The 23082-nt window shown below is 43.1% G+C and overlaps 1 protein-coding gene across 1 annotated transcript in view; it reads right to left on the bottom strand.

The window, feature by feature from the left end:
• LOC124799851 (serine proteinase stubble) overlaps positions 1-23082 on the bottom strand; it is a 711707-nt gene that overhangs the window by 83145 nt on the left and 605480 nt on the right. Inside the window, exon 4 of the mRNA XM_047262951.1 lies at positions 20509-20954. Coding sequence (XP_047118907.1) covers positions 20509-20954 — 446 coding nt within the window. The remainder of the gene's footprint in view (positions 1-20508; positions 20955-23082) is intronic.

Below are 23082 nucleotides of genomic sequence, written 5' to 3'. Positions count from 1 at the left end.
CACCGGTTCTATATTCTGCTAACAGTCATTGGATCTCGACCAACGCAAGCAGCAATGTCGCGAGACGATAAACGGCAATCGCGATAGGCTACAATCCGACCTTTATCAAAGTCGGAAACGTGATGGTACGCATTTCTCCTCCTTACACGAGGCATCGCAACAACGTTTCACCAGGCAACGACGGTCAACTGCTATTTGTACGTGAGAAATCGGTTGGAAACTGCTCATGTCAGCACGTTGTAGGTGTCGCCACCGGCGCCAACCTTGTGTGAATGCTCTGAAAAGCTCATCATTTGCATACCACAGCATCTTCTTCCTATAGGTTAAATTTCACGTCTGTAGCACGTCATCTTCGTGGTGTAGCAATTTTAATGGCCAGTAGTGTAGATTCAAGAGACGTCAAAACCTAGCTGACAGACAAAAGCTGAACGAAACGAAAATGAGCGTAAAGAGAGCGGTGAGAGAAGCGTTAAATGATTTTGAAAGTAAAACTTTTTCAACCAATGTGACTAAAACCCCTAAGAGATTCTGGTCTTAGGTTAAATAATTTAAGAAGTTTGAAGTCAATTATTCAGTCACTCAGTGACCATAATGGAACCAAAACGGAAAATGACAAAGGGAAGGCAGAAATATTGAGTTCGGTCATCCGAAACTGTTTCAAGGCGTAAGATCGTAACACGGTTCCTCATTTCAATCATCGTATGAACTTCGAAGTGGCGACAAGCTGGGACGCGACCTTCCGAAGCGACAGGATAATATGACGGGTCAGTCCCGTTTAGAAGAAGAATCGTAGTGCAGATGCACGTAATTGTAGGCCTATATCGTTGATGTCGATGCGTTGTAGAATTATGGAACATTTTTTTATGCTCAATAATTATGAAGTTTTTGGAGAACTAAAGTCTCCCCTGTAAAAATGGCATGGATTCCGCTAACTGAGATCTTACGAAACTCAAATCGTCCTGTTCCTCTATGAGATCCTCAGTGCTGTAAACATCGGTGCTTAGGTTGATGCCGTGTTTCTTGAGTGAGGAAGGTATTTGACACGACCCGCATTGACGTCTAGTGAAAAAATACGAGGTTTTGGAGTACTGGACTAGATATGCGGTTAGATTCAAGACTGACTTGCAGTTAGAATTCAACACGTCGTTGTTAACAGAACAAAATCAGCAGATGCAAATATAATTTCGGAGGTATCTCAAGGAAGTCGATAGGACCGTTGCTGATTGCAATGTTTATAAATGATCTAGTAGAATGCGTCGGAAGCTCTGGCTCAAAATGGTTCAAATGGCTCTGAGCACTATGGGACTTAACAGCTCTGGTCATCAGTCCCCTAGAACTTAGAATTACTTAAACCTAACTAATCTAAGGACATCACACACATCCATGCCCGAGGCAGGATTCGAACCTGCGACCGTAGCAGTCGCACGGTTCCGGACTGCGCGCCTAGAACCGCGAGACCACCGCGGCCGGCTCGGAAGCTCTTTAAGGCTGTTCACAGAAGACGCGGTTGTCTATAAGAAGCAGCAGTGGCAGAATACAGTAACAATCTGCAGAATGATCTACAGAAGTTTGATGAACAGTGCAGTCTCTGGCAGTTGACCCAGAGCGTAAATAAATGTAACATATTGCGCAAGTATAGGAAATAAATCCACTAATGTTCAACTACACTGCTCATGACAAATTTCTGGAAATGTCTAGGAATATATATCCGGAGTGATCTTAAGTGGAAAAACCACATAAAACAAAGAGTAAGAATAGCAAATGCGAGACTGAGATTCATAGGAAGAATCTTAAGGAATTAAAATTTATCCGCTAAAGAAATAGTTTCTAAGGCACTTCTTGGACCGATTCTTCGATGCTGTTCATTAGTCTAGCGCTATAATAAGGCAGGACTGATGGAAGAGATAGATGATGCAATATTCTACAGCAAAATGATTTATTTAAATAATATTTTTCAATACTGCTTAGTTTTCATTAAATCTATTCACGAAATATTAATTTGGTAAATCCGATCATCACCTAGGTACGACTCTGTCCTCTGTGGCTGAGAACTGTATGATACGTAACAGATGTGTCACAATATATTATAGAATGAGATGTAAGGCTGCCAGTAATGTTGTACACGTAGATTTGTTTTGTCATTTTACGCCAGTACAGATTCGATGTTTGTTAAGAAAGGTGAAGCCTGTTGCTTTGGACACAGGAGGTACTCAAAAATGCTGCCACATGAAGAGAATTTTCTCCTCAAACATACACGTTTTTAAGAAGACAGAAGTATCCGTTGTTCTGTAGTTCAAGGCTCATAATATCTGCGAAATATCATGCTGTAATTCGGGAATTTATAAAAAGGTAAAAGAGGAAATTATAGCTAGACTGAAACTGTTTGAAGCCTTTGAGAAGGTGTTTGTTCTTACACTGTACAAAATATATGTTGAATAAGTTACGAAATATCGATCTGATACTCGGTCTTGCGCCCAAAAATTTAATGTGTTGATGGCCTGCAGCTCAATTTCACGTGTAAGCAGATAATGTACCACGATTTCGACGTTGGAGTGACACGTGAATAAATTTACTAGTGAAAATAATAATAAAAATTCCAGAAGAAACGACTTCGCATTTAGTTGCTAGTAGCGACGCACAGATGAAAAATTCGGGATTGGGTTATCCGCAGAAGAATCTGTATTTCAAACCTTCGGACTGTTATAGGAGAGCATGGTTATTATGCAACGTACCTCATTTGTTGTAATTGCTTTGTATCCAATTCTAGATAAAGGCATGACGAAACGACGGTGATGGACAAGTTAATGCGAAATGTGATCGATCATGAGAAGGCGGTCTTTTAGACGCACGATTGAGTCTTACAGTACGTGCACACCAAAAAGTGAAAAGGCTACATATTTCCTTTTAGTGCAGTACTCCACAAACTTCGAAATACACGCTGAAAAAAAAAGGAGAACGAAATTTTATCCTGTTAGGAAATTTGATAGGCCCCAAAGATGAGAAGTCTGTTGGGAGAAGCTCATACATGTGAAGAAGAGTTTTGGAAATTAATTCGGTTGCGGATATGGAGCGAACATGTCTCCTACTTCAGAAAGGTATTTGGACGTTGGTGAACTTACTTGTTCACCCCTTTATCGATATCAGATACACAGGAGAGCCTTGCAGATTGGTCCCTAGGTGGAACCAAGACTGTCTAGAGAATTATTTAGCCTGATGCATGTTACAGCCATCTCATTCCTTTTGAAGCAAAAAAACTTCACTGTAAACATAAACGCTATTCCTTCAGTTGCAGGTGCTGTAGTTACTGAGGAAGTCAGACTTCTCATTGTGCTTTTGTAGAAGTTTTAAAACCGTCAAAAGTTAGCTACTTATCAAAGTAGGTATCAGTTAAAGCGATAATTCATATTTTAGAATGCCTGTGGTAGAAGGGAATTTGCTTCTGAATACTGATTTCGGCGGTTCACATTTCCTGATTCAATGAAGTAGCATATTACTTGCCTTCAAAGGCAAGAACATTGACAGTTCACTGGGAAAGCAATAATATCTTGTTAGCCTGTTGAAAAACGAATTGTGGGTCATGAATGGACCATTGTGATTTCTAAAGGACGTCTCAAGTCCTCGACATTGATTACAGTGACAAAACAAGAAAACACTTTTTTGCAGCTGTCTTTACAGTGTTAATATAAAGGACTTTCAGACTGATGAACTGGAGCAATAGTTGTTTAAAAGTTCACCACAGTTAAAAAACATAATTGTCTACGATTGGTAGCTATAAACAATATCTGCGATCATTACCTAATGCAAGGACGAACTGAATGAACTTGGTGGAAATGTCATCTTTCCAATGAGGCCAGTGAATGAATTAAACAGGATTGGCCTATATGCTAAAAGTGTTCATACCTTAATGTCCACCAAGCTCCGTTTCCTTAAAGCGTTTACGAACGATTCTGTCAACAGTTGCAGTATTTATATTAGGCGACTAGTTTCGAACATTACAGATTCGTTTTCAAGCCTGGCCTATTGAGACCACACTGGCAGTGTCCGATCATAATGCATATCAAACTGGCAGCATATGCTTTACAAATGTTTGCAAGATGAATGCCACTATCCACACACGACTCTTATCAAGTCACAAACAAGAGTTTCATTTTGACTTGGTAAGAGGCACGTATGGTTTGTGGCATTCATTATGCAAACATATGGAAAGCATTTGTTCCCACGTTGATGTTTATTATTAGGATCACGCACTGCCAGTGAGCCTCAGTAGGCCAGGTTCGAAACTGGTCGCCTAATATAAATGCTGCAACTGTTGACAGAATCTTTTATAAAAGCTTTAAGAAATTTAATAAAGCTGCTAGTTCCCTGTCAACAATGTGAGCATCGGTGAGCAATGTAGGCAACTTATTGTATGTTACAAAGGGTTATATGAATTTTGTTGTTTTTCATTTGCTCCTGTTTACTAAAACAACATGTGCCTTTAATAGGCGTCTGAGTCGATAAGGTCGGGAGCGCCAATAGGTCTATCAGGCGCCTGCATTTCTATCTCTTAGCGTAACAAGAATGCACGCTTTGACCTACAGTGCTTCATCATGTTGTTAGTCGTACTAATAACAATAATAATAACTGTTCATAGTTTTCAGAAGAAAGTATGTTAGAATTCTTTCACTTCCTTTGTCTGGACGGAAACAATATAAACTTTTCGGTGTATCAATGACACAGTGAGATTTTTAAGGACAGAAAACACATTTTTTAAAGTAAAGTAGTCGCGTTTTAGGTCAAAGCACTTTGTCTAGAATTTTTCCAGTGGGTAGACTACATTCGTAAGATGCTATTCTGTACGGCCCATAAAATAGTCACCTAAGGCTGGACTAAAACAGACGAAAGATAGATTAAAATTCATTTCGATAAAATAAATTTCTTTGGATGTGAGGTTACGTGAAAGTCAGAGGCTACCATGTTTTACGTACAGAGTGGGTTATGCAACTATTCATGCGTTGGTTTCCTCTTTTTTCCTATTGTCAAAACACTTTTGCGGAGAGGAGCGTTATTCTGATGAAATATGACATTTGATTTGCTTCAAGTCTCTTTTCAAATGGTTCAAATGGCTCTGAGCACTATGGGTCTTAACTTCTGAGGTCATCAGTCCCCTAGAACTTAGAACTACTTAAACCTAACTAACCTAAAGACAACACACACATCAATGCCCGAGGCAGGATTCGAACCTGCGACCGTAGCGGTCGCGCGGTTCGAGACTGTAGCGCCTAGAACCGCTCGGCCACTCCGGCCGGCTCAAGTCTCTTTTCACGCATGCTCTCGCACAGGTGATCTGTAATACGTACGTAGTGTTCATTAGATATTGTTCTACCTTAAGCAAAGTAACAAAAATACTGCCCATGAATTATCAATTAGAATCTTAATAATTTTACCATTCTGTAACAAAACACCATTCCGAGGTGTCCAGTTTCATCAAATTCCTGATTTGGGGTTTGAATAGGACTTGAGATCAACTTACTTTCATTTATTCCACTTCTAACAAGAAATAAAAATATTATGATAAATGAATCATCAATTAAATAATTTATTGTCCAAGCAATAGCTTTTCAGTTCTCAAACACAGTAACGAATCAATTGGTTTAATTTCAGATCGATCATAACTTCGGCGGAAAATACGTTTTTGGGTTTACTTTTGGCCAGAATTAAACAAATGAGACACCGATATTTTCCAAAACATTGTCATGTAGGGCCTTCGGTGTAGTGCACTTTTCCAACGTTTCGAGACGTACGTAGCATGGACCATGTTCAAAGGAATCACAGCACTTTCGAAATGAGTCATGCGCGCCTTAAATGCTGTAAACGTAGGAGGAAATTTATTATGAACTTTCACCAATTGAAGTGAATTTCTATAGGAGATAAACTGTACAGAACATAGTCTTTTTGCAGCACTGTACTGCAGTTATCCATGTAAACGAGATGCTCACAATACGGCTTTGAAAATCCGTATAAAGAAAAGCATTTCGCAGAATTAGTTAATGTTTGATTTGCGTTATTACGTAACATTAATCAGTAAAACAGAAATATCTTTTTTATTAGCGCTGTCGGTGTGCCAAGCTGGGAAATTTTTAGTCTAGCACACACTACGTTAACTTCGCGAACATCTCAAGTACATATATCACTAGATAGCTACATTTGCTACTAAGCAGCTGGCCTTAGTTAATACTGACACAAAAATCAGGTAACAGGCGCGATATAGCATCCAACAACTAAATTTTTAAGGCCCAGTCTGACAATAAATGCTTTATTTCCATTGTTTACTGGGAGCAGAGCTGACGGCAGTTTCCGAGTATGCTGTGAGATGATTTACTCACTGGTGTGATATTCAGTTTGACAGGACAGTCAATAGAAATATTATTCCGCGCTTTTTTCAGAAACTCATTTGTCACGACTGAAGCCTGGACGTCGCGATGTACAAAGCATTAAAGGAGAATACTCTTCGGACAACATTTTCACAAAACAATCCAGCATAACGCCTATGTCGTCTACGATGCAGTACTACTACTAGCTTATTCCTGACAAATTAAGACCTCTGTAGTATATAATTTGTATCGCCTCGACATTGAAATACCGATACAGACAGTAACCAGTTCATGTCCTCCGCGGAAGTAATGTCTCTACCTGCTTGTACTGTTACTGAACCTTCGGTTTCTGGCGTCAGAACAAGAGATCTCCCAGGAGTATGGGAGAATATAGGAAGAGAAGACTCGACGTGTAATGTTCCACGATGCAGAAGGTCGAAATACTCTGCTCTGAAGGCATGCGATTTCCCCTGCGGCTGCACGACGACGTGTAGACCGCGCGGCGCGGCTGGATGCTGATGAATGGCTCACGCAGGAGAGCTCGTGCGCGTGTCTTGGGCTGCGGCGATCTCGCACACGGGAAAGTACTGCGGCAGACGATGCAGCACATCCGAAGAGAAATCGTAGACCGCGGAACCCTGCAGGCTCTGCGTGGACGTTCTGCTCTCTCTGCTCGTTACTGCGTAAGTTTAAGACAGCAGAAGTCTTGTGCACATGCTCAATTTTCTACGCTTCCACTCTTTTTCCGAATCGTAATTACAAGGCACGATCAAAACGTTTCCGTTCGAAGACATTACAGTCCAGAATCGGTATGCCAATCCGGCAGAATCGCCTTGAGCATTGAGGATTAGATTAGACGAGATTGGTATTTGTTCCTTAGATCATGAATACGACACTTCGTAATGATGTGGAACGTATCAGGTTAATAAAAGGCGTCTATACAAGATATTACATTAAACAAAATATTACATGACACTTAATATTTTTAATTTTTTTTGGGTGGGGAGTGGGGAAATTACCCACTTACTATATCCAAAAATTTATCTAATGAGTAGGAGTTGCCATTCAGAAATTCTTTTAATTTCCTTTTAAATGCTATAAGGCTATCTGTCAGACTTTTGATGCTATTAGGCAAGTAACCAAAGACTTTTGTTAAAAAAATGGTTCAAATGGCTCTGAGCACTATGGGACTTAACATCTGAGGTCATCAGTCCCCTAGACTTAGAACTACTTAAACCTAACTAACCTAAGGACATCACACACATCCATGCCCGAGGCAGGATTCGAACCTGCGACCGCGACTTTTGTGGCAGCATTATTTACCCCTTCTGAGTCAACATTAGATTTAACCTTGAGTAGTGAAGATCTTCCTTTCTCCTAGTGTTGTAGCCATGTACACTGCCATTACTTTTGAATTCGTCTGGATTGTTAATAACAAATTTCATAAATAAGTGTCTGCAGGATGATCTTGGATGAGCACCAGCAATTATTCTGATTACACGCTTTTGTGCAATAAACACTCTTTTACTCAGTGATGAGTTACCCCAGAATATGATGCCTTACGAAAGCAGAGAATGAAAATAGGCGTAGTAAGCTAATTTACTGAGATGTATATCGCCAAAATGTGCAATAACCCTAATAGCATAAGTAGCTGAACTCAAACGTTTCAGCAGATCTTCAGTGTGTTTTTTCCAGTTCAAATCCTCATCAATGCATACACCTAGAAATTTTGAATATTCTACCTTAGCTACCGATTTCTGATCGAAGTCTATATTTATTAATGGTATCATTCCATTTACTGTGTGGAACTGTATATACTGTGTTTTGTCAAAGTTTAATGAGAGCCCATTTGCAGAGAGCCACTTAATGATTTTCTGAAAAACGTCGTTTACAATTTCATCAGTTAATTTTTGTCTGTTGGGTGTGATAGCTATACTTGTATCATCGGCAAAAAGTACCAGCTTTGCATCTTCGTGAATATAGAATGGCAAGTCATTAATATATTTTAAGAACAGCCGAGGATCCAAGACCGAACCTCATTCTTGATTGTTCCCCAGTTTGAGGAATCACCAGTTTTTTGCATATTATGTGAACTGCTTATTTCAACAATTTTGCGCTCTTCCAGTTAGGTACGATTTAAACCATTTGAGCGCTGTCTCATTCATACCACAGTACTTGAGCTTATCTGGAAGTAGTCCTGCTACGTGAAGAAGTCCGTAACTACCTGCTGCACATCCTCGTCCAAAAGAATCATCGGTCCTTCAAGACCGTCTTTAAGCGACAGAAGCCGTGATAATCGCATTGGGAGAGATTAAGATTAAAGGGCGGGTGCTCGAGTGTTTCCCACTTCATTTGGCGTAGCTCCTGCGTTACGAGAGTTGCAGTATGTGGACGTGAGTCATTATGAAGCAGCAGCACCCCTTGGCGCAATTTGCATTCCACAACGGTTGTTTTCGACTTACATTTTGCCTCCTACGCATTCTTGTCGGTGTAATATTCAAAGAGTTAGCTTTGTTGAAGTCAGTGTGTTCCATCCGTCCTCCTGTCAGAGCAGATTGTTTAAATTTAATAAACCTCTTAAATATATTCTGCCTGGCTGTTTCTCCTTGTGGCATCTTCCGCAGCTACTTTAGAAACCTTTATTAATAATTCTGTGTGAGTTCTGACAACCATATTTCATGTTCAGTTGGTCACCCCTATTTAATTCCGGTAGGCAATTAGTTATCCGTTGTGTGACTTTGGTTTTTCATTCCACATGATCTCAAGGGGAGCATTTGGTCTCATAGCATCTCAGACGTATGCTAAACGCACAACGGACACCCCACAATAACACCATAAGAAACAGAAATCAAAACATACTGACAACTGATCACGATAAAAAGCCAAAAAAAAAACCAGAACACCTCGATTGAGGATAGGAAGAGAGAAAAAATGAAAGAAGTGTGACTATAAAGAAAGCATAGCAGAAAAATATATTTTATTTGTTAGAAATGTGATTTCAAACAACAAGGACATTACTATCCACCTAAACGCCAGAAATGGGATAATAAAACGTGTGAATGGCTTTAAGTGTATGGGACAATGGTCTGAAGCCAATGCGTAGCATATACTTCCTGAAAAATGTTTACGAAACGTATTCAGAACATTTGTTTTGACGCTGGGTGAGGAAAGGAAAACTGTTGCAAAAGGATCGCATGAACTCCATGCTGGGCATGAAGAACCGACAGAAACGCCTAGTTCAAATAAAAAACAGCAAATGAGAACAATAGTGATGCCGTTCCTAAGCTTATACTGTATATAAAATATTATGTTCGGCAATGCAATTTTTTTCTCGAAGCTAAAGGGTTTGCTGGTGTATTTTTAGGTGCTGATTTCAGGTAAAGTACTTAGAATATTTCAGTCACATACAGTTTTGACACACATTCAGAATTTATTTGAGGTATATGAGGTATTACTGACGACGTAGGTTGCAAGTGCTACTCTGTGATGAAGAGGTTGGCACAGGAGAGGAATTCGCTAGGTCTGCAAAATGCTGCTGTTTAATCGTTGTGTAAATACCAGTATTTTTTGTAAAGATTTTCAATGTAACATGTTACAAAAATATGTTTATTTTTATAGTCTATAATACCATTACCTATGTACTTCGGTGATACTGTAATGTTGAGGCTCATAAGTCTGTTTTAAATATCGACTGCTGCCTGATTTTGTGAATTTCTTAGTTTCAAGAGGTTATGTTTGTCCTGCTGACTACTTCTGATACATCTGTGGCAAACTTGTAGTTATCAGATAAGTGTATTTTACGTAGTTGGACGGGCCAGGACAAGTCGTGGGTCCATATCGAGTATGATCAAGTTGTGAGGGAGGACCCGTGAGCCTATGCGAATGGGGCAGTTATGCAAAAGACAAGCACTGCTCTCAAAAAATCTGGCCAATGTGAACGCCAAAAGTTGGAGGAAAGAGCGTACTATTCGATTCAAAGGTGCACCCAAAAAGAGCTTTTGTCTGCTTTTCGTATGAAACTTGTCATTATAAAACAATTAATTAAAGCCCTACTCAAAGATGCTGACAGTTTCAAGTATGCGGCAAGCAAGTTACAGTGGCTGTCAGAGGCTGAGATGAAAGAAGGGAGTTGTTGTCAGCTCTGACGTCCGGAAACTAATTAAAGACGAAACACTTGAAGACAAAATGAATGAAATTTAAGGATCATCTTGGATATACTTTAATCAAAATGTCAACGAGTCTGTTGACAACTGCAAAAAACTTGAGTACGAGAATTATGTTACTGTATAGAATAGAAAGGGGCAGAAATTAGAATTTTTTTAAAATTAAAATCATTCACATTGCCTCAAGCAAATTCAAGTCATGGCAGAGGCAGAGGTGCAAGCAAGAAGTGAGCCATTATGTCGCAAGTAAGTCAGGTAGACAACCTTGCCCGCCGAGTAAGGAATAAGCATTCGGCAGAAAAGAGGACGGAAAACCAAAGAAAGAGAGACAAGCATATTCATTATCTCGTAAGGCATGTAGCAAGAAACCACTCCGTCTTCAGGCCACGAGTGGCCTACTGGGCCGTCCGACCGCCATGTCATCCTCAGTGGAGGATGCGGATAGGAGGGGCGTGGGGTCAGCACACCGTTCTCCCGGTCGTCATGATGGTATTCTTGACCGAAGCCGCTACTGTTCGGTCGAGTAGCTCCTCAATTGGCATCACGAGGCTGAGTGCACCCCGAAAAATTGTAACAGCTCATGGCGGCCTAGATGGTCATCCATCCAAGTGCCGACCACGCCCGACGACGCTTAACTTCGGTGATCTCATGGGAACCGGTGGCGGCCTAGATGGTCATCCATCCAAGTGCCGACCACGCCCGACGACGCTTAACTTCGGTGATCTCATGGGAACCGGTGTATCCATTGCGGCAAGACCGTTGCCCATGTAGCAAGAAACTGTAGCTATTTCACGGGAGCATGTAGCGAGGGACTGATACACCAGTTAACAGCCTGTTAAGTGAATGAAGGAGAATGAGGAGGACACATTCGGTCATTACGAACCGAGCTTTGCGTCATAGCTTCACGCTAGCCCCCTTTACATACTACAGCTCTTATCTTGAGATGATCATTGGGATCGAACGCATTCACAGTAATCGCACTCGATTCCACGATTACGTTTCTGTAGTGAGTCTATGTCATATATGCTCCAGCACTGTCTATGGACTAGGCGAAGATGTACCGATAATGATGGCCTTCACCGAATGAACTTCATGCTGCTCGCCGCCTACCATCTACTGGAGAAATTGATTGTCTTCCGACAACACCACTTCGCATTGTGCTGCCGATACCCGGACTCCATCGCAGAAGCCAACAACGGGGGATCTTGGCGAAGACGTTCCTATTCAGCACGCAGGCGCCTTCGGGTACGGAAACCTACCAGGGGTACGGAAGAGATCATCCAACCACAAGACTACCGACAGCAGGCCCACTACGAATCTGGTGTTGGTAGTCTTGTGGTAGGTTGATCTCCTCATCGTTGAATTCGGAGTGGAACCGAGTACGCTCCGCAGCCGGGGCGAGAACCGCTTCACGCCGCGCAGCCGCTGCCTCACTCGGTTGCAGCCGTCGCGCCGCCAGGGTCGCTGACATCACCTGCCAGCCGGCACGGTATCTCAGCGTGTTCGGTCAGAGGGTTTAGCTACCCTCTGTAATAAAAAAACAAAAAAACTGAGTGAACGGATCAACGAACAAACTGAACGGGTGTCATCGGACGCTCGCAAAAAAAAAAAAAAAAAAAAAAAAAAAAAAAAAAAAAAAAAAAAAAAAAAGAAGGAGAGAGAGAGAGAATTACGGGCGTGCAAACGCTGAGCTGACTCGACGGAAGTCAGCTACAATCCAACAAGCAGCTGAATTAGCAATAACCGAGGCTACTGCAGAAGAACGATGACTTGTAAACATTGTGAATAAACAACTGAACTCGAATAATGTTTTACTGCCGTTGTTGACGCTTCACAGATTCCCAACAGCTACCCTATGTTCACGCAGAGGTCTCTGTGCTCGGGCCTTTGTAATTAGTAAAACAAACGCTGGATAGCTTCAAAGTGTTGGATGCTTTAATGAGATTGAAGCTGCACTTTCTGGACTCCCGCATAGGCTACTTTCTCGAAAATCCATATGCTACCGCGCGGCTACTCCGCGCGGTCTCGAGCGTCCTGCCACGGTTCGCGCCGCTCCCTCCGTCGGAGGTTCGAGCCCTCCCTCGGGCATGGGTGTGTGTGTTGTTGTTAGTATAAGTTAGTTTAAGTTAGACTAATTAGTGTGTAAGGCTAGAGAGCGATGACCTCCTCAGTGGTCCCATAGAACTTACCACACATTTGAAAATTTCCAGATGCTGTGAGTGAGGTAAAGGGAGTATGGTTTCAACAAAACATTAAATGAATGATCGATTGGATGTCATCATGATAGCTCACTGCTGCTGGATGCCGTACACGGAGTGTCCCCACTCAGTGTACACAAGAAAATGCAACGGAGATTTGAAGATCTGAGGAACTTAATATTTCACTGTAATATTAGGCAGGGGTAAAATACAGGGAGCGAAAGGCTATTTACAATTTGTACAGCAACCAGATGGCAGTTGTAACAGTCGAGCGGCATGAAAGGGAAGCAGTGGTTGGGAAGAGAGTGAGACAGGGTTGTAGCCTATCCCCGATGTTATTCAATCTGTATATCGAGCAAGCAGTAAAGGAAACAAAAAAAAAATTCGGAGTAGGTATTACAATCCATGGAGAAGAAATAAAAACTTTGAGGTTCGCCGATGACATTGTAATTCTATCAGAGACAGCAAAGGACCTGGAAGAGCAGTTGAACGGAATGGGCAGTGTCTTGAAAGGAGGATATAAGATGAACATCAACAAAAGCAAAACGAGGATAATGGAATGTAGTTGAATTAAGTCGGGTGATGCTGATGGAATTAGATTAGGAAATGAGACGCTTAAAGTAGTAAAGGAGTTTTGCTATTTGGGGAGCAAAATAACTGATGTTGGTCGAAGTAGAGAGGATATGAAATGTAGACTGGCAATGGCAAGGAAAGCGTTTCTGACGAAGAGAAATTTGTTAACATCGAGTATAGCTTTAAGTGTCAGGAAGTCATTTCTGAAAGTATGTGTATGGAGTGTGGCCATGTATGGAAGTGAAACGTGGACGATAAATAGTTTGGACAAGAAGAGAATAGAAGCTTTCGAAATGTGGTGCTACAGAAGAATGCTGAAGATTAGATGGGTAGATCACATAACTAATGAGGAGGTTACTTTTGAATACATTGTGGGAGTGAACAGTGATCATAGTGTTACAAATATTTACTATGAAAAACAGTCCTGATCACAATTTATTTATTTCGGTGACCGGTTTCGACCACTACTGTGGTCATCTTCAGACCAATGAGTAAGAACCTCCTTCTGCTGGATTATCCAGCACGAGGAGGTCCTTACTCATTGGTCTGAAGATGACCACAGTAATGGTCAAAACCGGTCACCGTAATAAATAAATTGTGATTAAGACTGTTTTTGATAGTAAATAATGAGGAAGTATTGAACAGAATTAGGGAGAATAGTAATTTGCGGCACAACTTGACTAGAAGAATGGATCGGTTGGTAGGACATATTCTGAGGCATCAAGGGATCACCAATTTAGTATTGGAGGTCAGCGTGGAGGGTAAAAATCGTAGACGGAGACCAAGGGATGAATACACTAAGGAGATTCAGAAGGATGTAAGTTGCAGTAAGCACTGGGAGATGAAGAATCTTTCACAGGATAGAGTAGCATGGAGAGCTGCATCAAACCAGTCTCTGGACTGAATACTACAACAATATTAGGAGTGCGTTATAATTTTTTTTCAACGTGCGTGTTTTGTATGCATTTTCTGGGTCTTCATTATCTCGTATGATTGAGGGAAACCATTAGCATTTCTGAGCTTAGGTTATCAAAAAACATTGGGATCAGCTAAAATGTTTAGCGAAATAATTTGAAACTATAAATCTGTAGATTTGTGATTATTACAGTTATTGTCTAACGAAATATACCGGGGCGCAAAGTTTAAGGACGAAAATTACTTTCGCATGGTGAGTCACTGTCAAATAACGTCGCTGTATGAAATTTGGATCATACATAGAGAAAACTGAAACAGTGTAATAGATAAGGTATCTGAAAGAAATACGCAATAATACGAACAGAAGTAACACTTTTTTCCGAAAGCAATGTTCACTGAAGTAAATAAAATTCATGATGGTTCCCTGGACATTACAACAAGCGGGACATGGCTCTTAATAGTGCGTGTGATCATCAAGGACTGTAGTACACGCTCTGAAATGTGCTCTCACTCTGGCCACAACGTTGGTAAGAATTCGGGGAAATGGGCAGGTACTTGCATTCGCCGAATATCCTAGTATTCCAAGAGCTCCTCCACATGCACCGTTCGATGCGGTCGCGCATTTCCACCCACAAAAATGAAATAAGGGCCAACTGTACTACTGAAAAGACGCCTCTGGGAAAGGAGTATAGTGTCAAAATAACGTAAGCAGGTGACTGTTGTTGTTGTTGTGGTCTTCAGTCCTGAGACTGGTTTGATGCAGCTCTCCATGCTACTCTATCCTGTGCAAGCTTCTTCATCTCCCAGTACCTACTGCAACCTGCATCCTTCTGAATCTCCTTAGGGGATTCATCTCCTGGTCTCCCTCTACGATTTTTACCCTCCACGCTGCCCTCCAATGCTAAATTTGTGATCCCTTGATGCCTCAGAATATGTCCTACCAACCGGTCCCTTCTTCTTGTCAAGTTGTGCCACAAACTCCTCTTCTCCCCAATTCTATACAATACCTCGTCATTAGTTATGTGATCTACCCTTCTAATCTTCAGCATTCTTTTGTAGCACCACATTTCGAAAGCTTCTATTCTCTTCTTGTCCAAACTTTTTATCGTCCATGTTTCACTTCCATACATGGCTACACTCCATACAAATACTTTCAGAAACGACTTCCTGTCACGTAAATCTATACTCGATGTTAACAAATTTCTCTTCTTCAGAAACGCTTTCCTTGCCATTGCCAGTCTACATTTTATATCGTCTCTACTTCGACCATCATCAGTTATTTTGCTCCCCAAATAGCAAAACTCTTTTACTACTTTAAGTGTCTCATTTCCTAATCTAATTCCCTCAGCATCACCCGACTTAATTCGACTACATTCCATTATCCTCGTTTTGCTTTTGTTGATGTTCATCTTATATCCTCCTTTCAAGATACCGTCCATTCCGTTCAACTGCTCTTCCAAGTCCTTTGCTGCCTCTGACAGAATTACGATGTCATCGGCGAACCTCAAAGTTTTTATTTCTTCTCCATGGATTTTAATACCTACTCCGAATTTTTCTTTTGTTTCCTATACTGCTTGCTCAATATGCAGATTGAATAGCACTGGGGATAGGCTACACACCCTGTCTCACTCCCTTCCCAACCACTGCTTCCCTTTCATGCCGCTCTACTCTTATAACAGGTGAGTGTAAGGTGTTCAAAGGTATCGTGGTAAGTATGCCAATGCAGCATTATGCCTTCCCACACCATAACACTTGAACCACCACAACGATCGTGTTACACAGTGTTGGACGTACCCCCAAATGGCGGGAGGGGGGAACATGTTATGCACCCAGGAACCTTGTCGAAGATGGTCATTTTGGAGTGTAAGGTGTTATGGTGTGGACAGACATGATGCTGCGTAGGCATCGTTTTCTTCCCGCTTTGAGCAAGCATCACTCACTGACCAACGTTATTATGACACTGTATTCCTTCTCTAGGTGCGTCTTTTCAGGAGTACATCCGGCCCTGATTTCATTTATGTGGATGTCAAGGAGCTCTTGGCGCCAGAAGACATTCAGCGAAAGGACTGACCTGCCAGTTCCCATAGAGGAAGTGTGGGACGCGTTTAGGAAACGTATTGCAGAAGTTGTCGACCGTGCTGGTGGAAGAATGGGAGGAATGGAATTCTTCACCAAAAGTACTCCTAACGGACCTTCTACATCTACATCTACATCTATACTCCGCGAGCCACCTTACGGTGTGTGGCCAACATGGGAGCAAGTTGCAGAGCATACTCTGCTGTACGTGCAGATCACAAATCCTATCAAGAACCACCTTCTGCCTTTTTCTAGTGTTCAGACGACCATCATGAACCGCTATGACTTCAGTGTAATGACCATCTTTGAATAAAAGTGTAACATCTGTTCGACTCAATCCGTATTTCATTCATATTGCTTCTTTGCTGTATTGTAACAACAGGTGTCTCTATGTATGGTCCAATTTGTTTGAGCTATATTACTTGAGAGTGATACATCATGACAAAATTAGTTTCGTCCTTAAGTTTTGCACAGTAGTGTACTTCAAGTTTGTTATAGTTTCCTTCCCGCCATGATTTCTCTTCCGCACGAGTCTTTTCACAACATGTTGCCTCAAGTCGCACCTATTTATTGTTGTATACTCTTCAGCCGAAAAACTGATTTGAGAAATCTCTGTACGTCAGTTTATCCGGTACAAGTCTCTTGATCTCTGCATAACAAGCACAACCTACACCCGCTTGAACCTGATTACTGTGGTCAACCCATTATCTCTCTCTATAATTTTTACCCTCTCCACTTGCATCCATTACTAAATTGATTATTCCTTGATGCCTCAGCATATAGCGTACCAACCGATCTCTTCTTTCAGTCAAGATATGCCATAAATTCCTGTTCTTAGCAGTTCGATTCAGTATCTCCCCGTTCGTTATCCGATCTACTAACCAATCTTCACCATTCTAGTGTAGCACCACATCTCCAAAAAACCAGAAGTGGGTTAATGAAGCGTGTAATATTGGCGGAGAAAAACCTGTGAAAAATCCCTGTATCTAAGCGAGAGCGGTCGTCGGTACATGTGTTATGGGGCAAAGGAAAAGCTGACCTGGAGATACAGCAAGAGAAGGCACAGGATAGAATATACAGAACAGAATATAAAATATCCATGTACACTGAGACGAACCGAGTCACGTAGGGTGCGAAGCATTGGGGGACGCGTGAAAGTAATCGAATGATAGTTGAGTGGAAAGGAAAAGAAGCTACTCGGCCTGATTGGAACTTAACATTATCTCATTTTATCAAATACCTAATGGTGGTGAATTGCTTGTTGAGATCGAGCCGCACTGTACGTCATGGAACGGAACATCAAAACGTTCGCCGATACATTTCAAATGGCATCATTCAGACAGACTGTCAACTCAGTGAGAGCGTATTGGATGTCAGCGTCAAAGCTCTACGGAAAGAAGTTTTGATGTTTACGCTGGTGGTGGGAAAGTACGTCGTCTACTGACGTCGGAATTTACCTATTCCCACAGCGCTCACTCAGATTACTGACGTCGATTTGGTGTCTTTAATCTCATTAATCTTTATTTTATTGATTGTTTTGTTTCATGGCGGGTCGTGAAGTTTCCCCGAGGACTTAGATATTATTTTGTATGAATGTTTTCCCATAGATGAGGCCAAATATCTGAAAGCAGTAAATGATTTAGGTTTTACAATATCTGGATAAAGAAATGTTTTACACTCTTCATAAATAATAACATAAACTAATGATGCAATTTTTATAACAAGCATTTCTAAAAAGTGAAATAGTCAGCTCTATTAAAGGAAAAAATACAGTTACTTTTGATGTTATTTTGTACCTGAAAAAAATAATACGCTGTGGGTAAGGTAAAGAGGCTCTATGTATTGCCATATGAATACTGTTTGATGTGTTTGTATGTACGAGGGTCACTCCAAAAGAAATGCACACTATTTTTGTAAAAATACAGTTTTCATTCTGCATGTGTGAAAGACAGACAGTGTGTATATACATCCTTCCCGATTGTTTTCAAACTTAATTCAACCTGTTCCAGTAAGTCGCGCCATCACAGCATATCTTCAAGATGACTGCTACACTTGACATTCGTCAGAAGGAACGTGCTGTCATAGAATTCCTGTGCTGTGAAAACGCGACAGTGGGAAACATCCACAAGAGGTTGAAAAAGGTGTATGGATGCTGCTGTCGATCTCAGTACAGTTAGTCGGTGGGCAAGCAGGTTAAGTGATGAGAGCGGGCACTGCAATATTGAGGATTGTCCTCGCAGCGGCAGGCCTCGTACTGCACACACTCCAATGTGCAGAGAGTTAACGAATTGTTGACTGCTGACAGACGCATCACAGTGAACGAATTGTCACGCTACGTTTTGATAGGGGAAGGAAGTGTTTGCAGAATACTGAAAGTGTTGGCGTTAAAACAGGCGCGGAGAAAACCATGGAAGCGATCACAAAACTCGGATGGACAACACTGAAACACCCGCCTTACAGTCCTGACCTGGCTCCATGTGACTATCATCTCTTTGGGAAACTGAAAGACTCTCTTCGTGGAACAAGGTTTGAAGATGACGACTCCCTTGTGCACGCTGCCAAACAGTGGCTTCAAGAGGTTGGTCCAGAATTTTACCGTGCGGGTAAACAAGCGCTGGTTCCAAGATGGTGTCAGGCACTTGAGAGGGATGGAAATTATGTGGAGAAATGAAAATATTGTTCCTAAAGGATGTATCTACTCACTGTAAAACTTTCAAACATGTAGAATAAAAGATGGATTTAAAAAAAATAGTGTGTATTTGTTTTGGAGTGACCCTCGTATATATTTTATGGAGCAAAAAAGGCCGTTTTGAAATATTTGGCTATAACTCTTCCCAGACTTTCAGTTCTCTTACTCGTATATGCACAAGATTTACCATAAAACATTTATCAAGAACATCCATTACGAATTCCTCTTTGACCATTGACAAACCTTATGATTGGTTGTTCCTTAATTATTATACTATATTCGGGCTTTGACGTTGATTGGCATACTCTCTTTCAAATTGTGAAGGTGGCAGGGGTAAAATACAGGGAGCGAAAGGCTATTTACAATTTGTACAGAAACCAGATGGCAGTTTTACGAGTCGAAGGACACGAAAGGGATGCAATGGTTGGGAAGGGAGTGAGACAGGGTTGTAGCCTCCCCCTGATGTTATTCAATCTGTATATTGAGCAAGCAGCGAAGGACACAAAAGAAAAATTTGGAGTAGGTATTAAAATCCATGGAGAAGAAATAAAAACTTTGAGGTTCACCGATGACATTGCAATTCTGTCAGAGACAGCAAAGGACTTGGAAGAGCAGCTGAACGGAATGGATAGTGTTTTGAAAGGTGGATATAAGATGAACATCAACAAAAGCAAAACGAGGATAATGGAATGTAGTCGAATTAAGTCGGGTGATGCTGATGGAATTAGATTAGGAAATGAGACACTTAAAGTAGTAAAGGAGTTTTGCTATTTGGGGAAGCAAAATAACTGATGATGGTCGACGTAGAGACGATATAAAATGTAGACTGGCAATGGCAAGGAAAGCGTTTCTGAAGAAGAGAAATTTGTTAACATCGAGTATAGATTTAAGTGTCAGGAAGTAGTTTCTGAAAGTATTTGTATGGAGTGTAGCGACGTATGGAAGTGAAACATGGACGATAAATAGTTTGGACAAGAAGAGAATAGAAGCTTTCGAAATGTGGTGCTACAGAAGAATGCTGAAGATTAGAAGGGTAGATCACATAACTTAATGAGGAGGTATTGAACAGGATTGGGGAGAAGAGAAGTTTGTGGCACAACTTGACTAGAAGAAAGGATCGGTTGGTAGGACATGTTCTGAGGCATCAAGGGATCACCAATTTAGCATCGGAGGGCAGCGTGCAAGGTAAAAATCGTAGAGGGAGACCAAGAGATGAATACACTAAGCAGATTTAGAAGGATGTAGGTTGCAGTAGGTACTGGGAGATGAAGAAGCTTGGACAGGATAGAGTAGCATGGAGAACTGCATCAAACTAGTCTCAGGACTGAAGACCTCAACAACAACAACATTCGGGCATTTAGTATCACGCATGTTATCTCAGAAACCGTTTCATCGTTCGGAACAGGGCTAAGTCAACCGACGTTGTGTCGAAGTTTCGTGTCCGTTTGACGGCGACGTTCCCTTCCGTCCCACCCCACTGACATAGAGTGTGAATCGACCAAAACAGGGCTCTCTGCAGTCATATCAGAGGGAGTACTTACGGACGCCGCCTTCGCCAGTGGCCGACACGGTCGACACGGAAGGCTGCGCGGGGCTCGTTGGCCGCGGCGTCGTCGTCGTTGTCGTCGTCGTCGTAGTGGTGGTTGTCGTCGGCCGCGGGGTAGTCGTGGTCGTCGTGGTGGTAGTGGTCGTTGTGGTGGTTGTTGTCGTGCTGGTGGTCGTGGTGCTCGGGCGACGGCGCGTGACGGTGGTGGCAGTAGCTCCAGCAGTGTAGTGAGTTGACGGGGGGCGTCGAGTGGGCGGCGGCGTGGTTGGAGGCGGCGGCGTGGGGCGGCGCGTGGGCGGCGGAGTGGGTGGGGGCGGCGGTGTGGGGCGGCGAGTCGGACGCGGCGGGCGCGGCCTGGGCCTGGGCCGCGTCACGAACGGCGGCTCCGTGCTGCTGGGCTGCTGCCACACGCCCCACGTGCTCGCCGGCTTCGAGCTCCAGCTGCAACACCGCCATCGCCGGCTCAGCAGCCGTCCGCACCAAACGTGCGCTCATCCGAAAAAATATCAGAGCACACTGGTCGCTTCAGAGGGCTGTACATCGTGTATAGCTGGTACCAGGCGGACGTGTGAGCCTCTACTGCTGTTGACTAAGGATATTAAATGGTGTGTGCGTGCCAGTAGGCTGTATGGAATCAACACAGTAACATGCATTGACGCGGAGACAGAATTCAGAAAATAGATACGCTATCGCTTTTGTATGTACACAAGATCACTTGGTTAACGAAGGTGCCCCGACTATCTACCGTATCTACAAGGAATCGTGTATCATGCGCAACCAAGTAACAGGGCGTAAGAACAGTGCTCATAAGAAGATCCTAGCCCACAGTGCCACTATGACAGTCGGTTTGAAATTCGTCAGGAATTGCTACCATTGACGAATTCAGTTCCATCCGACTGAACATTGTGAGCCGTAGTAAAATTTGCTGTTTTCAAGAGCGCACTGCAGCGCGTAGTGTAAAGCAGTCGCTTTCCGTTTTTGGCGGTGGCGCCGCTGTGGCAATCGCAGCCTTGGTGTCTCCCTCTGGTGGGAAAGGGGAAAAGTTGTCTGTTCACGTGAATTTAAGGGGCGCTATGAGCTCCGCAGAGGGCTATGGCCGTCCTATCGCCCTCACTCCCACCCTTAAGTACCTTGGCGTCACCCTCGACCGTCGCCTCTCCTAGACTCCCCATCTCCAGACAATCCAAGCCAAGGCACGCTCCCGACTCCGTCTCCTCAAGCTCCTTTCCGGCCGTACGTGGGGTCTAGACCCATCCACCATCCTCCACACCTATAAATCCCTCATCCGCCCTATCCTTTGTTACGCCCATCTGGCCTGGATCTCTGCCCCCCCTACCTTTTATAAATCCCTCCAAATCCTCGAACGCCATGCTCTCCGCCTCGCCTATCGCATCCGTCCCCCTCCCCCATGCAGATCCTGTACGATCTCATCCCCTTCCCCCACCTCCTACTTTTCCTTGAAAGGATACGGATCCTGTACACCTCCCACAAACTCGATCCTCCTCACCCACTTGTCTCACCCATCCTCTCCCACCCCCGCCCACTGCCGTGCCTGTATTCCCACGTCCCACCCTGTCTCCATCTCTCCACCCTCCTTACCCTCTCCCAAGGTGGCTTCCGCCAGCTCCCCCTCCCTGATGATGTCCTCCTCCCCCCATCTACCCCTCCTATCAACTTTGATCCTCCCCTCCACTTCCTGTGTCCTTTCCTTTAGGCACCCTCCCTCCCTTCTCTTTCCTTTTCCCCCATCCCCCTTTCTCCACCCCTCTTCCCCCTTCCTCCCTCCCCATATCTCCCCTGCCGATGGCATCTCTGCTTTTCCCTCTCCCTCTCCTACTCCCCTTCCTCCTCCTCCTCCTCTCTTGGCAGGTCCCCGGACTCGCACATGCTCAGTGAACATTCGCGCGTCGGAGATCATCGCCATCAGTGTCTCGTGTGTGTGCCTTCGTTTGTGTTTAGTGTTTGGTCGCCGTCACGCCACCACTGTTCACGTGTGCCGTCGCCATCATCCATGTTATGTGCGCCGTGTCAATTAGTGTTAGTGATGTTTCTCGTCCAGCGTGGACGGCTCCATGTTTTTTTGTTTTTTAGTGTCTACATTTTTTGCCCGCCGTTTTGATTGTATTCTCTGTGCCACCTACATGTAATACTTATTGTGAAACTCAAGGCTGAAGAGCGGCGTACTATGCTTCTGACAGCCCGCCTTTGTATAAGGTGTTTAAAATCACAATAAAGAAAAAAAAAACCTGCGCAGAGGGTCAGTCTGTCAGTCTGAGTCTAGTCAGTTGGTCCGCCGGCTCAGTGTCGGGTAGTCGGGCAGTCAGTGTCTGTCTGTCGGTCTGCTGTACATTAAGGGAATGAGTCGGAGTGAGGCTAGGTCAGTCTCGCGTCACCAGTCTGTCTCTCGTTTGCATTTGTGCGGCAGTTAGTGGCTATCTGTCGTCGGAGGGCTAGTATGTCTATCGTTTGGATCAAACTTTAAAGCCAGAAAATGAGAGTCTTGCCACTCCGCCAGTAACAGAACTCATCTAGTGGGCGCCCGGTCGGGGCTGAGTTCCTGCATCTGAGT

The sequence above is a fragment of the Schistocerca piceifrons genome, chromosome 1 (assembly GCF_021461385.2).
Source record: "Schistocerca piceifrons isolate TAMUIC-IGC-003096 chromosome 1, iqSchPice1.1, whole genome shotgun sequence".
Lineage (NCBI taxonomy): Eukaryota > Metazoa > Arthropoda > Insecta > Orthoptera > Acrididae > Schistocerca > Schistocerca piceifrons.
The sequence above is the reverse complement of the archived record's forward strand: the minus strand, read 5'-3'. Positions and strand labels throughout refer to the sequence as shown.